General features: G+C 43.3%; 1 protein-coding gene across 5 annotated transcripts in view; it reads right to left on the bottom strand.

The window, feature by feature from the left end:
- Positions 1–13,717, bottom strand: part of CCDC85A (coiled-coil domain containing 85A) — a 357,640-nt gene that overhangs the window by 79,119 nt on the left and 264,804 nt on the right. For 3 of the 5 annotated variants that reach the window (XM_048518152.1, XM_048518143.1, XM_048518134.1), the window contains one exon: positions 5,369–6,220. The exons of the other annotated variants lie outside the window; for them this stretch is intronic. In XM_048518152.1, coding sequence (XP_048374109.1) covers positions 6,171–6,220 — 50 coding nt within the window. In that variant the 3' untranslated portion in view covers positions 5,369–6,170. Of the gene's footprint in view, positions 1–5,368; positions 6,221–13,717 lie in introns of those variants that run through there. 5 annotated transcript variants of the gene reach the window in all.

Genomic DNA, 13,717 nt, shown 5'->3' on the forward strand with positions numbered 1-13,717 from the left:
TTATTACCATTGCTAAGATGAACACATATGCTTGGTACCCCCCATTATATGGTGAATTGTAAAAAAATAGTTTTAGTACAGTATCAAAATTTACATACGTTTCATGTCAAAAGACCAGCATCTCTCAAATTGGCCCCTGAAGAGCTCGGCCTGGATCCAAAGAACTGTTAAACTAGCTGCAAACAGTGCAAAGTTGGGGGGTTTGTCCTGGAATTCTGTTTTGTGGACAGAAGTCTGTTCAGTCATGTAACAAGCTCTTTATAAGTCCAGTGGGTGATACAATACTGGTATCGATAGTTCAATGAAAAAGATATTAAAACCCCATTGAGCACATCTAATACAGGTCTTTGGACCCCAGCCTTTCCCTGCAGATACAAATTCTTGGAGGGTTTCTTTTTTCACATTCTGTTCCTCTCAGAGTTATAGGAATACAACAATTTAGATGAGTAATGAAAGCAGTGGTCTTGATTAGCGTGGCATAAAAATAATCAAAGAAAGTCACCAAGTCACTGCAGCAAATCAACCCCACTGTGATTTTGTCCCCCTCCCCTGCAAAATGGCTGGCCAATTTTACACTGTGCTGTCATAGGATAAAAAGGTTGTACTACAGTGCTGTTACATTCCACGACCCACAGAACAATAACACAACATGTAACAAAGCCCACCAAAAGAAAAGAAATGAAACCCCAGGAGAATAGCAGCTTGGAAACAAACCTTATTAATCAAGGAAAAAAACCAAACCTGGGAATTGTTGCATTCCTATTTTTTTAATAAGTCTGCTATAGTTAAAAAGTCAAAGCAACAGCATTTACTCACAAGCCTGTTGCACATTCATACAAGAAACTGGTGCTGCGTTTTGATATATACACAAAATAGCTATCAGAGCATTTCAATACACATAATCTAATTGTATATGGAGGGTGGGGGGTTAATGTCAAAGTAAGCTAATCCAGGTTCAAAAACCCAATAACAGTTTTAAGCTTAGGATGAATGAAGGTCATGCTTTCAAGAATATTCAAAGTTTCCTTGGGAAGGATGCAACTGTCGGCAAGAAAAGCTTTTTCATAAATGCAGCGCTGTCTTGTTAAGCTCTTATACACTTTTGAGACAGTAGCACATCGTGTGAAAAAAGTAAATGGAAGAAATTATGCCTCATTACTTGGAAACGACATGTTGTGGGGGTTTTGATTGGAGGTATCAAATGTTTAGTATCTGTAGCAGCCCAATCCTAAAGCCCTCTGCACCAGCAAAAACACATTTAGACAGAGATGCATTGACTACTAGCGCATCACCACAGCCCATTTCCAGTGCTGTAACATCATGGTCCAGCCTAGAGCTCTGCAACAGCACAATAGGAATCAGTGGTATGAAATCAGGAACGGTTGCCACTGCCCATTTGGGTTATATTGATGTGTACAGTTTTCACATGACTCAAAAATGGGAGCACAGAGAGTTTGCGTGGCTGGGTAATTCAAGGCACCATCCCAAAGCTTACTGAACCACTTACACAGGAACAAATTGAAGAGCTAGAGCTGGACCTTCAACATAGCGACGACTATCACATATTTGCTATCACAGGACAAGGTAAAGGTGTACAAAATTTGAGTCCAGTAGCACCTTTAATAACCAACAACGTTTTCCATCGTACCAGCTTTCACAACTCAAGGTTCTCTTTGTGAGATAGTGAAGGTGATCTGTTCTGAAAATACAGATGAGGGAAGAATACAGACCCCAGATGTTGGTTGTCTGCATTTTGCGACTCAATATAATTCAGGATTTGGCACAACACAGATTCAGATCAGGATTCTTTGAGGCTGCTGGGTCTGGAAACCAAAATCATACTGCAATCTTCAGGTTCTGAATGGGAGTTTCAGTTTCCTCTCACTTTGTGCAAAGCAGCCGGGCACCATCGCAACTGAAACTGGACTGAGGCACAGCTGCCTCAGGGGCCACATCATATGTGACCCAGTGTACTGAGAGCCTCTGTGAATTTTGTGTCCTGTAGTTCACAAATCAAGCCCTTCCTATTACCATTTCTCACTTTACTTATAGGAGGTAGCAGATATTTCAGTCAAGGACCCTCAAGTTTTAGAGAAGTCCAAGATGTTGCCAAACATGCACATTTCATGGGAACTATAGCTTTTCTGATATTTACCTGTCCTGAACACTCATAAACTCCTTCAGTCCACAAATGGAGCCCTCCTTTCCACCCTAGTAGGAGATATGAAGAGAAGATCCCTGTTCAGGTTTGGGCTCTAAAAAGCAGAAGTGATTATCATCAATGTGTGCCAGAACCAAGCAACCCAATCTAGATACTTCCATGATTTCTGGAGTAGATATGGGAAGAGGTTCCACCCATCACTTGGACAAACTAAAGTTAGTGAGATCTCAAAGCAGAGGACTTTATTAGCTAACCAACCTGAAAAGCCTACCAAAACTTTCCCCACATAGTGATTTTTCCTAGAATGGAAACAGGAAACCCCAGACTGTGAGATAGTCCACATGGTCTTGTGTTCATTCTGAGCATAACTCATGGTTCTCCCAGGGTCTTCCCTTGGATCAGATTTCTTTCATCAGGTTCAAAGTTTGGAATTGGAGAAGGGAAAGCAGTTGCAGCTAGAGAATCGCTATGTGGATGCTCCACCTGCAGCCACTATAAAAAGGGAGACAAAGTTTAGCTCTGCCTTCAAAATAGCAGCACTAATCTCTTCATTCCCACCACACACTTTTGGAACCCTGAATGGACATTTTCCCTTTTTCCAGCTTAACTGTGCTATAGCTCTACAATGCAGCTCAGCTAAAAAGGGGGAAAGTAAGTTGCTCTGCTGGGTGGGGAGGAGACATGATTATCAACTGTCTCTGTGCTTTTGCATAGACATGGCAGAGAAAAAGGGGAGAGACAGTTGCAGAAGCAGTGTCCGTGGATGTTGTTCCTGCCCAGTCCCCACATCACTTGCTGCTGCCGCCACAGAGGGAAACACATTTTCACATGCCTGGGTGGAAGCTCCCGAAGAAAGAAATCTCACCAATTCCCCTCTCTCTGCTGTTTACTAGAACTTTGCAACATCTGAAAGCTTCCAGTTGCCTTCTGCGTAATGCATGAAAGTCCATTTGTAACTTTTTGAGTGAGCCATACCATAAATGCCACCAAGAGAGAACTAAGAGTACTCCCTTTACTCCCCCAACCCCGACGATCTACCCTTGTGTGGTCCCCATCTTCTTTTTAGATAACCGCATCAATTTCTACAACTGCTATACCCAATACCCAGTTAAGTTTGGCAGTGGCATAGTGCCAAGGGGCAAGGGGGGTGACACACCAGGTGCACGGCAGTGCACGAGTGGGGCAGGGACATGGCGGGGTACAGCGGGCCCTGAAGTTTGGCAATGTATGCTACTATAGTTATGGTACAACCAGCTTCTGAACAACTGTTAGCTTGGCTCTTGACATCAGTATGGTCTATCCTGTCTTCAGCACTCAAAAGGTCTTGCCTGTTAATCAACACAAGCCTTTCCATCCTCCATCACCAAGGGAGATTGCTGAGAAGCTGAATGAATTCTTTGCATCTGTCTTCACCCAAGAGGAGGTGAGGAACATTCCTGCACCTGAACCATGCTTCTTAGGAGCCAAATCCGAGGAACTAGCGAAGATAGTGGTAGACAAGGAAGAAGTTCTGGCAGCCATTGATAAACTAAATGCTACCAAATCCCCTGACCCAGATTGCATTCACCCAAGAGTTCTTAAAGAGCTCAAGCATGAAATTGCTGATCTTCCCACTTTAATATGCAACTTATCCCTGAAATCTGCCTCCATCCCTGAAGACTGGAAGATGGCCAATGTCACACCAATCTTTAAGAAAAGACCCGGGAAATTACAGGCCAGTCAGTTTGACATCTGTTCCTGGTAAATCAGTAGAATCTATTATTAAAGATAAAATTATAAAACATGTAGAAAAGCAAGACCTGCTGAGAAAGAGTCAGCATGGCTTTTGCAGAGGCAAATCCTGTCTTACAAACTTACTAGAGTTCTTTGAGGGCGTAAACAGGCATGTGGATAGGGGGGAACCAGTGGACATTGTTTACTTGGATTTTCAAAAGGCTTTTGACAAAGTTCCTCACCAGAGACTGTTGAGAAAACTCAGCAATGAAGGAATAAGAGAGGAAGTTCTCCTATGGATTAAAAACTGGTTGAGAAACAGGAAGCAAAGAGAGGGTGTAAATGGGAAATTCTCACAATGGAGAAACGTAGGGAGTGGTGTCCCCCAAGGATCCATTTTGGGACCAGTGCTCTTTAACCTATTCATAAATGACCTGGAAGTAGGGGTGGGTAGCGTGGTGGCCAAGTTTGCAGATGATACCAAATTATGTAGGGTGGTGAGAACCGCAAAGGATTGTGAAGAGCTCCAAGTGGACCTTGATAAATTAGGTGAGTGGGCTAAGAAATGGCAAATGCAGTTCCATGTAGCAAAATGTAAAGTGATGCACATAGGAGCAAAAAATCCAAACTTCACATACACGCTACAGGGGTCAGTGCTATCAGTCACAGACCAGGAAAGGGATTTGAGCGTCTTAGTTGATAGTTCCATGGGAATCTCAACTCAATGCATGGCAGCTGTGAAAAAGGCAAACTCTATGCTAGGGATCATTAGGAAAGGAATTGATAATAAAACTGCAAAGATTGCCATGCCCTTATATAAAGCAGTGGTGCGACCGCACTTGGAGTACTGTGTTCAGTTCTGGTCGCCACATCTCAAAAAGGATATCGAAGAGATAAAAAAAAGTGCAGAGAAGGGCAACAAGGATGATTGAAGGATTGGAACACCTTCCTTATGCGGAGAGGCTGCAGCGTTTGGGACTCTTTAGTTTGGAGAGGAGACGTCTGAGGGGGGATATGATTGAAGTCTATAAAATTATGCATGGGATAGAAAATGTTGACAGAGAGACATTTTTCTCTCTTTCTCACAATACTAGAACCAGGGGGCATTTATTGAAAATGCTGGGGGGAAGAATAAGGACTAATAAAAGGAAACACTTCTTCATGCAATGTGTGATTGGTGTTCGGAATATGCTGCCACAGGAGGTGGTGATGGCCACTAACCTGGATAGCTTTAAAAGGGGCTTGGACAGATTTATGGAGGAGAAGTCGATCTATGGCTACCAATCTTGATCCTTCTTGATCTGAGGTTGCAAATGCCTTAGCAGACCAGGTGCTCAGGAACAGTAGCAGCAGAAAGCCATTGCTTTCACCTCCTGCATGTGAGCTCCCAAAGGCACCTGGTGGGCCACTGCGAGTAGCAGAGTTGATAGTTCCATGGGCCACTGCGAGTAGCAGAGTGCTGGACTAGATGGACTCTGATCTGATCCAGTAAGGCTCTTTCTTATGTTCTTATGTCGCTTTAGGATTGGGCTGTAAGCAATGCATTTGATTAAAGGAGTTTGTCTTCTCTTTGGAAGGAATTCATTGAAATGAATTAAGACTAAAAGGGTTTTTTCCTTTTGTTGGGGGGGGGGGGGTGTTGAGCTCTGTATTTTGTTGCTATAGATTTCTTTGCTACACTAGTGGCTGGTTAGGAGACTTGAAGGTCTTTTAGCACCTCAGAATGCAAGTATTCTGCAAACTGGAAAAGCAACTGTTTCTGCTGCCATTTGCCTATGCACAATTAACTAACATTTGTCACACTCAAGTGTTGGATTACCAGAGGTAACAAACTCTCCCCAAACTGTGAAAACCAAAGGCACAGTCCATTGACATCTCTCTAACCTGGTGAAAAGCTCCTGGGAAAATCTCACTAGAAGTCCACTGCAGCTGTCAAAAATAAGCATTTCCAGTGTAGGTTCTCCTTCCGGCCTTCCAGGTCAGATTTCGAGCAGCCTTAAAGGGATCAGTTGTATTCTCTTCAGCATCTACACTGAAATGCTTCTTTCATGATTAAAGGATGCAGGGGTGTATTTGATATATATTGAACACCAGGAGATTAGGACACTTTACAGAAAAGTCTTTGTGAAAACAGTTGTACCAGTTTCCAGAATCAATCTAGAGACTGCATGGAGTGATCAAATTGTTAGTGAAGAGGTTCCAGTGAGCAGGTCAAATCCGCCAACAGTTGAAACTCTTCCTTGTTCTGGTATCCATTTACATTGGCCCTTTGTACTGGTTTCCAGATACGTGTTGCCTAATTCCAGGACACGAGCCTGCAGCATCTCCAAGTTTCCTCCACACAACCTGAAGGGGGAAAAAACAGGATATGTGTGTCAGCTATCTCTTCTAGAAAGTCATAATTGTGTACACACGGTTAAGCTTTCCAGAAGGTTGACACTATGCATATTAAGCACCAATTCTACTTGGAGATAGGGATGATTTGCAAGACAATCCTCAACAGAGATGCACCCTTCCAAATCCACTGAAATCAATGCACTACACATCAAAGAACTAAGAACTCACAGTTAAAACTGCCATGGAGACAATTCCTAAAACTGGCCTTCCCACTCTTTCTCCCACCTGCATCCCACAACATGTGCAAACTCTTACAAAATGGCACCACACCACTGTATCCTGAGGGGCCACACTACCACTGTATCCTAACTTGTCAAGGCAAGGCAGTTAGTAGCAACCTCCTTTTGATTACATTAGGTTGAAAGGTATGGTTGGCGATCATATTCCAGAGCAACCTTTCTGATGCTAAACAGCTTTGGGTCAAATCAGTGCCTCAATGAAAAACTTCCCAAGGGCCCCACAGGAGCCCTTGAGTTCTGAAGAAAGGAGGACAGAAATTTAATACTCAAATACACTAAGAAACCAACTCCAAGAGGATGGTTCGAATGGCAGATCTACCAAAGGTAGTTATTTTAATACGGCACTAGTTGCTCTGATGACCTCTCCATCAGAATGAATGGAGCTCCATCAGAATGAATGGAGCCTACTGTCACCTGATGAATGGTTATGTTACCCATATATGTTGTAAGTGTCTAAATGTGTTTGTTTCCTCTTCCATTCTTTTTTGTTTTTGTTGGAGTTTTCTCTTTCCAACCAACCAAACTAAAGAAGAGGGCACAGATATAAAGACACAAGAAATGAGGGCAATAAATTACAGCTATTATTTAGTAAGTAATTCCTGACATGATTTTGCAGTCTTTATTGGGGGATTTATTCAGTAGGCACAATTTATTTAGCTAGGCACAAACTTCATTACTTTCCAATAAAACAGCTATCAAAAATGTGCATCTCCAAACATGACTGTGACCATGTTTGGAAACATGTTCGGTGTCTGCTTGGAAAGCTCAGCTAAACTACACATGTTTTCTTACAAGGAGATGCAATTTGTGTCTAGCTAACTGCTGAATCAATTCTCCTGATGGTGACAACTGAAGTTCATTGGAAGCGACTTATTCAATAACAACCAGATCTAACAGGCCATAAGCAATCCTGGCAAGGACATGTTGCATTCGATTCTTTTTCCAGCATATAGCAGAAAGTTATCAGCATAACAAGGACAATCAGAATGCTCCGAAATGTTACAGACCCATGACAAGATCATGGCTAACCACTTCCTGAAGTGAAACATATTAGATACAATTTCCAGAAGGTGATGCTGTCTATCATGTGTTCAGAGCATCCAAGTACGACGTCTCTTTTTCAAAGGAAAACTCACTGGGACAGTCTCACCTTAATAGTCACCACCTATAATGAAAAGTGAATAGCAACATGCAATAGACCAATACTTTCCATTAAGTGTGATAGCAACATTTTGGAAAATGATGTAATTATTTTCTAGCACTAGCAGGCACCTCAGCTGTTTGACCACTATGGTATGAAGAAATAAAGCTTGAGCTACAAGCAAGGAGAAGGAGAAGAGGAGTAGAAGTAGTTTGGATTTATATCCCCCCCTTTCTCTCCTGGAAGGAGACTCAAAGGGGCTTACAATCTCCTTGCCCTTCCCACCCCACAACAAACACCCTGTGGAGTGGGTTGGGCTGAGAGAGCTCCAAAGAGCTGTGACTAGCTCAAGGTCACCCAGCTGGTGTGTTGGAGCTCAAGGTCACCCAGCTAGTGTGCTGGAGTGCACAGGCTAATCTAGCTTCCCAGATAAGCCTCCACAGCTCAAGTGGCAGAGCAGGGAATCAAACCCTGTTCTCCAGATGAGAGTACACCTGCTCTTAACCACTACACCACTGATGCTATAGGAGAAAGGAATTCCCCTACACCTGCTATGTGAGATCCTTTCACTGGAGCTGAAAAGAAATGAACTACGACCTCTTGTATGTAAGGCACAAGTTGTACTACTGAGCCACAGCCTCTCTGTTTACGTAGACTGGTGAAAGATCTTAGTATGAGACTATGGAGAGATGCTGCCCATTAAGGCCTGACTGTATGAGAAAACTCCTTAAAACCATTCTGTCTACCAGCAAGCCATTTTGTTTAGACTATTTCATCTTTTGATAGTGAAAGTAGGTTGCCTATACATACAGACATACAAAGAAAGCATATATTGATTTCCATTTTCCAAACTGAAAAGATGTATAGAACCTGATGCATATGTTACAGCATATGGCGAACCAGTAATGTGCTGTTAAAAGAACCAGGTCACACAGGATTCCACTTCTCTGATGTTAACAGGAAAAACAAAGCGGCAGCTGTTGTTCATCAAGTGTTTTCTATGCAGGGCATGAATAGGATTGCACAGGCACAGGTTGGTTGCAATTTCTCACCCAATTGGGCACACAACAGAGGCAGGGAGAGTGCTCCTCCTTCAGTTCCCCCCCGTCATGGCCGTGGAAGAACACCATGAAGGCTAATCACAGCCCACAGTGGAGAAAGGAGGGAGGGATACATGCCTGCACAATAGACACTTGACGAACAACATTTACAGTAACAGTTACAGGTAACTGCAACTTTGTTTTCAATGTCATGTCTTCAGTGCAGTCCCACAAAGGAGAGTAGCAAGCTCACTTACCATGGAGGAGGGTGTGGGCTTGTCAACTAATTAATAATTGTACAACTGCTGTCCCAATAGCCGCATCTCTCTTGAAATTCACATCAATGGAATAATGCCAGAGAAACTTGGATGGAACAGACCAAGTTGCTTCTTCACAGCTGTCATGAAGGCTGACCCAGGTAAGGGAAGCAGCTGAAAAGGTTTTGGTCCTGGTGAAATGAATCTTACCTTAAGATGGACAATCCACCTCAGTATTACTATATACTAACATTATGGCAGAAATTACCCATCTAGAAATGGTTTGGGAAGAAGCAGCTTTGCCTTTCTTACGACCCTTACAACCAATTCTTGTCTTGTCAAAATGAATCTGTATTGAAAAGTGCCCTCCAGACATCAAGTGTGTAGAGTGATTGTTCACCTAGGGACAGAGGATTCTGGAAAAACAAAACCAGTATAATGTCCCAGGACATATGCAACTGTGATACCATTTTATGTCTAAATTCTAAGTCAGGGAATAGGATTACTTTATCAGGCTGAAAGGGGAATCAATCTGGAGAGCTGATACCTCTCCTACTCTTCTGGCCAAAATGAAAGAAACTAGAAAGGCAACCTTTACCCCTCTGTCATTTAAAGAAATACATATACAACATTTAAAGTTGTTACAAGTTCCTAGCATAAGAAGGTCATCCTCTATTAGAAGAGTCCTGAATGTTCCAGTGTGGGAAACCAAAACCTATTTGGTCAACTGGGGCTACATCAAGGATACTTACTGACTGGTTTGAGACCATATTGGCTATGGTGTTGTGAATCAGAGAGAAAGTATAATAGGGGAAACCTGACAAGTGCAATTGGAAAGCTTTCCCCCACCAACAAATTCCTGCCCTTTCCCACCCCAGAGCAGAAAAGAGGGCACTTCGCATTGCCTCTGGATAGATGCACATGAGGGAATCCCCATTCTCTGAAAATGGGAATGAAATATTGAGAAGGCATTCACAGCCAGATTCAACTGGTTCTGGTGGGTTTTCCGGGCTGTGTGGCCATGGTCTGTGTGGCCCAGACCACGGCCACACAGCCCGGAAAACCCACCAGAACCAGAAATATTGAGAGTTAAGTGACTACTTGAGAGTGGGCAATACCTGCCTGCTCAGGAAATCTGCAGTATTTTTGCTCTCCTTCCACGAGGATGGCTGACAAGAAAAGGTTGCGTTGAATGGCCTAGTACCACAATTGGGACGCCTTGGCACAGAGAAACATGGAACCCACCCTCTTTTGCTGTTAATGTAAATCTTTGCAGCTATACTGTCCATAGCAAGGATCAGACATTTTCCTGTGACTGTGGCTGAAAGAGATATAAGAGTGCACATTACCACCCGAATTTCTAAAAAATGTATATGCATGTTAGACTCACTTTCTGACCATTGACCCCATTAGACTCACTTTCTGACCACTGAGTTGCAGGAAACTCTCAAACCTGATAAAGAAGCATTGGTGTCACTAGCGTAATGCCCATTGGGCAAGGTGGGCAGCTGCCCAGGGCATCACCTTGTGGGGGGCATCAAAATGCTGGGTTCGTTTTTGGGTATTTTTAGTGGTTTCCATTTTTGGCCTGCAGGGGGTGCAGTTTTTAGGCTAGCAGCACCAAAATTCCAGCGTATCATCAGGAGACTGTTTTTATGCTACCCCCCCAAGTTTGGTGAGTTTTGGTTCAGGGAGTCCAAAGTTATAGTGCCCCTATCCCCCATTGTTTCCAATGGGAGCTAATAGGAGATGGGAGCTACAGTTTTGAGGGTCCACAACTTTGGCCCGGCCCCTAGACAGAGCTGCACCAAACTTAGAGAGAATCGAACTTGATCTCCTGATGGGGCTGAAAGTTTTGAGACTGTGCCTTCAAAAATGTGCCCCCCCAGCCTGCAACCCCCATTGACAGCAATGAAGAAAACTTAATGCAGAACAAAGATTTTTGGGCAAATTTCGGGATGTTCTTGCAGGGAGGGCATTCTTGGACGTATCAGCACCAAAAATTTCAGGGTATCATCTGGAAACTGTCATGATGGCACCCCCGAGGTTTGGTGTAGTTTGGTTCTGTGGGTCCAAAGTTATGGACCTTCAAAAGGGTAGCCCCCATCTCCTTAGCAAAGAATGTGGGATGGGGTACCCATTGTTCTGCAGCCTGCTTGGTTTCTTAAAGTAAGTGGGGGGGGCGCTGCGGGGGAGGGGCACAGGAAAGGGGGAGGGGTTAGGGTTAGGGAATTTTGTGCCCCCCCACATGACCGAAATTCGTGCGCCCGGTGCGTGGCACACACCCCGTCCCCTGGGAGCTTCACCACTGGCCTTTTGTGCAATAGAATCCAAAATCCCCCCAGTAATCTCTATGATCTGTGTAGGGTCTAAATGACTCATTTCTGTATTGATCACCAAACCCAGGTTAGCTAATGTTTGGGAGGTAAAAGCCAAATCATGCTCCAAAGATTGATAGAAAGGAGTAACAAATAACCAGATCTAGATAGGGAAATACAGCACTACCTGGTGACATAGGTATAGATTTTTTATGGGGTGGGTTTGGTAACTGAGGGCTTTCCTGCTGTTCCATTCCATGCATTGTTTCAAGCAAGTTGGACATGTAATGGGAGGGGTTTGAACCCGAGAACCCCCGCCCCCTTAACTACATCCCTGGCACCACCTTTTGACATTAAGATGGCATCTACAGCTGTCAAGAATTTAATAAAAATACATGGAGCTGTTATCCCCATATTGTTACCCCCATACTCAAACCTTAGAAATTTTTTATAGGACTAGTGAAGGGATACATGAAAATAGGTATCCTTACAGTTTTGGACTACAAACCAGATGTCCCAGAAAATAAAGGACGTATGCCAGAAAAGGAAATAATCCGAAATTTGGGTCTGTTCAAATACTTATTAAAATGTCTGAAATCCAAGACAGGTCTCTTTCTACCACCCTTCTTCTCAACAAGAAACTATCTGGAATAAAAACCTTTTCCAGAAAAAGGTGGAGTGAAGTTGACTGATGGCACACTTTTACAGCACCACTGAAATTACAGCTGCAAGGAAAGATGAAGAGTACTTAGAAGGAGGTGGTCGAGAAAAACGGGGAGGGATAAATCTAATGATAACCACAATTTATTATAGAAAGGACCCAGCAATCTTGAGTGATCATCAACCTCTGGTTGCAGAACAATGACAACCTGTCAAGAAAATTGCGTTCTGACTCCTGCAATAATGATACTTGTTTCCTCTTGGATGGAGGGTCTCTGGAGGACAGGTCCCCATGCCTCCCCTTCTACTGAAAATGTCTCCTTTATTGTTGGGGAATTGATGGGGATCCAAATTGGGATTGCTGGTAGTCCTACGACTTAGTAGATAAATGCTGATGAATAAAGAGGAAAGTACCTTTGTTTGAAATCCCCACTTCTCTGTAAGGTAATACCTAAGCATTTCACTGTGTCAACTTTCCTAATTCACTCATGGATGGCATCAGTTTCCTCAATGAAGAGAGTTTTCCTTTCAAAGGGAAGGTCCTCAACCCTCACTCTAGTGTCAGGAAGAAACAAGGAAGCCCTCAACCAAGTATGTCTTCTCAGAACAATTCCAGATGCTAGGATGTTGTGGGTTTTCTGGGTTGTATGGCCATGTTTCAGTAGTGTTTTCTCCTGACGTTTCCCCTGCATCTGTGGCTGGCATCTTCAGAGGATCTGTTGGCAGTAAAGCAAGTGGAGTATATATACCCATGAAGTGCCCATGGTGGAAGAAAGAACCATTTGCATTTGTTAAAACTGTTAAAGGAGCATTCTCCAAGGTAATTTGCATGTGGGATTCCCCCATTTTTGCATTTGTATGTAACACTGAAGTTGCATGATCAATTAGCAAGGGTACTTGCATAGCAGTTTGCCTGTGCATCCATTTTACTGCTTCCTGCAAAGAGACATCCTGAGTCTGGGTAGTGTTCTTGATTGCAGGGTTTTTAAGTACTGGTAGCCAAATTTTGTCCATTTTCATAGTTTCTTCTTTTCTGCTGAAGTTGTCCATGTGCGTGGGGATTCCAGTGGCTTCTCTGGGTAGTCTGATGTAGTGGTTATCAGAGTGGTCCAGAATTTCTGTGTTTTCAAATAACATTACGTGTCCAACATGGTATCAGGGGGATGCTATCTAGGTGATTGAGATACATTCTTGGAACCACGCAATGCTAAAAATAACAAATTGCTGCTGCTAGAAAGATATATGTAACCAGCCTGCTATATGTATCCACTGCCATCTGTGCATTCTTTCCTTTTACTTTGTGGCTTCACATGCTTGGTAGACAACTAGGCTTCCTCTGGTACTCCTGTCCCATGGGGACTGTGTTACATTTATCTTGTAGGGCAGGAAGCCAGGTGGCTTTCTCTTGCTAGCTGCCACTGACCTTGCTACCTTGCCACTGACCTCATCTCCAAACACTGTTTTTCATGAACTCTTGAGAAAAGGGGAGGAGGGGTCCTCTGCAGGGGATAAATGGGACTGTGAATGCCAGCTGCGTCAGAACTGGCTTTTCCAAGTGTGATGCAAGCTGTGTAGTGAACCCCTGCAGAAGTTAGAGGATCCCTCTTATCCTTTGCTGAACTTAGTATGTGTTTAATTTTCTTGGTGAATCTGAAGCTTGTTTGGAGGTTAAGTTTCATTATCAGTTTCCCTATTTGATCAGTGATTCCCTTGATGTATGATAAAAACACTTTTCCTTTGGGTGACTGTTTATCTTCATTCCTGTGGCTTGTTCTTGGTTTTGAAGCTCTT

The sequence above is a fragment of the Sphaerodactylus townsendi genome, linkage group LG01 (assembly GCF_021028975.2).
Source record: "Sphaerodactylus townsendi isolate TG3544 linkage group LG01, MPM_Stown_v2.3, whole genome shotgun sequence".
NCBI classification, from domain to species: domain Eukaryota; kingdom Metazoa; phylum Chordata; class Lepidosauria; order Squamata; family Sphaerodactylidae; genus Sphaerodactylus; species Sphaerodactylus townsendi.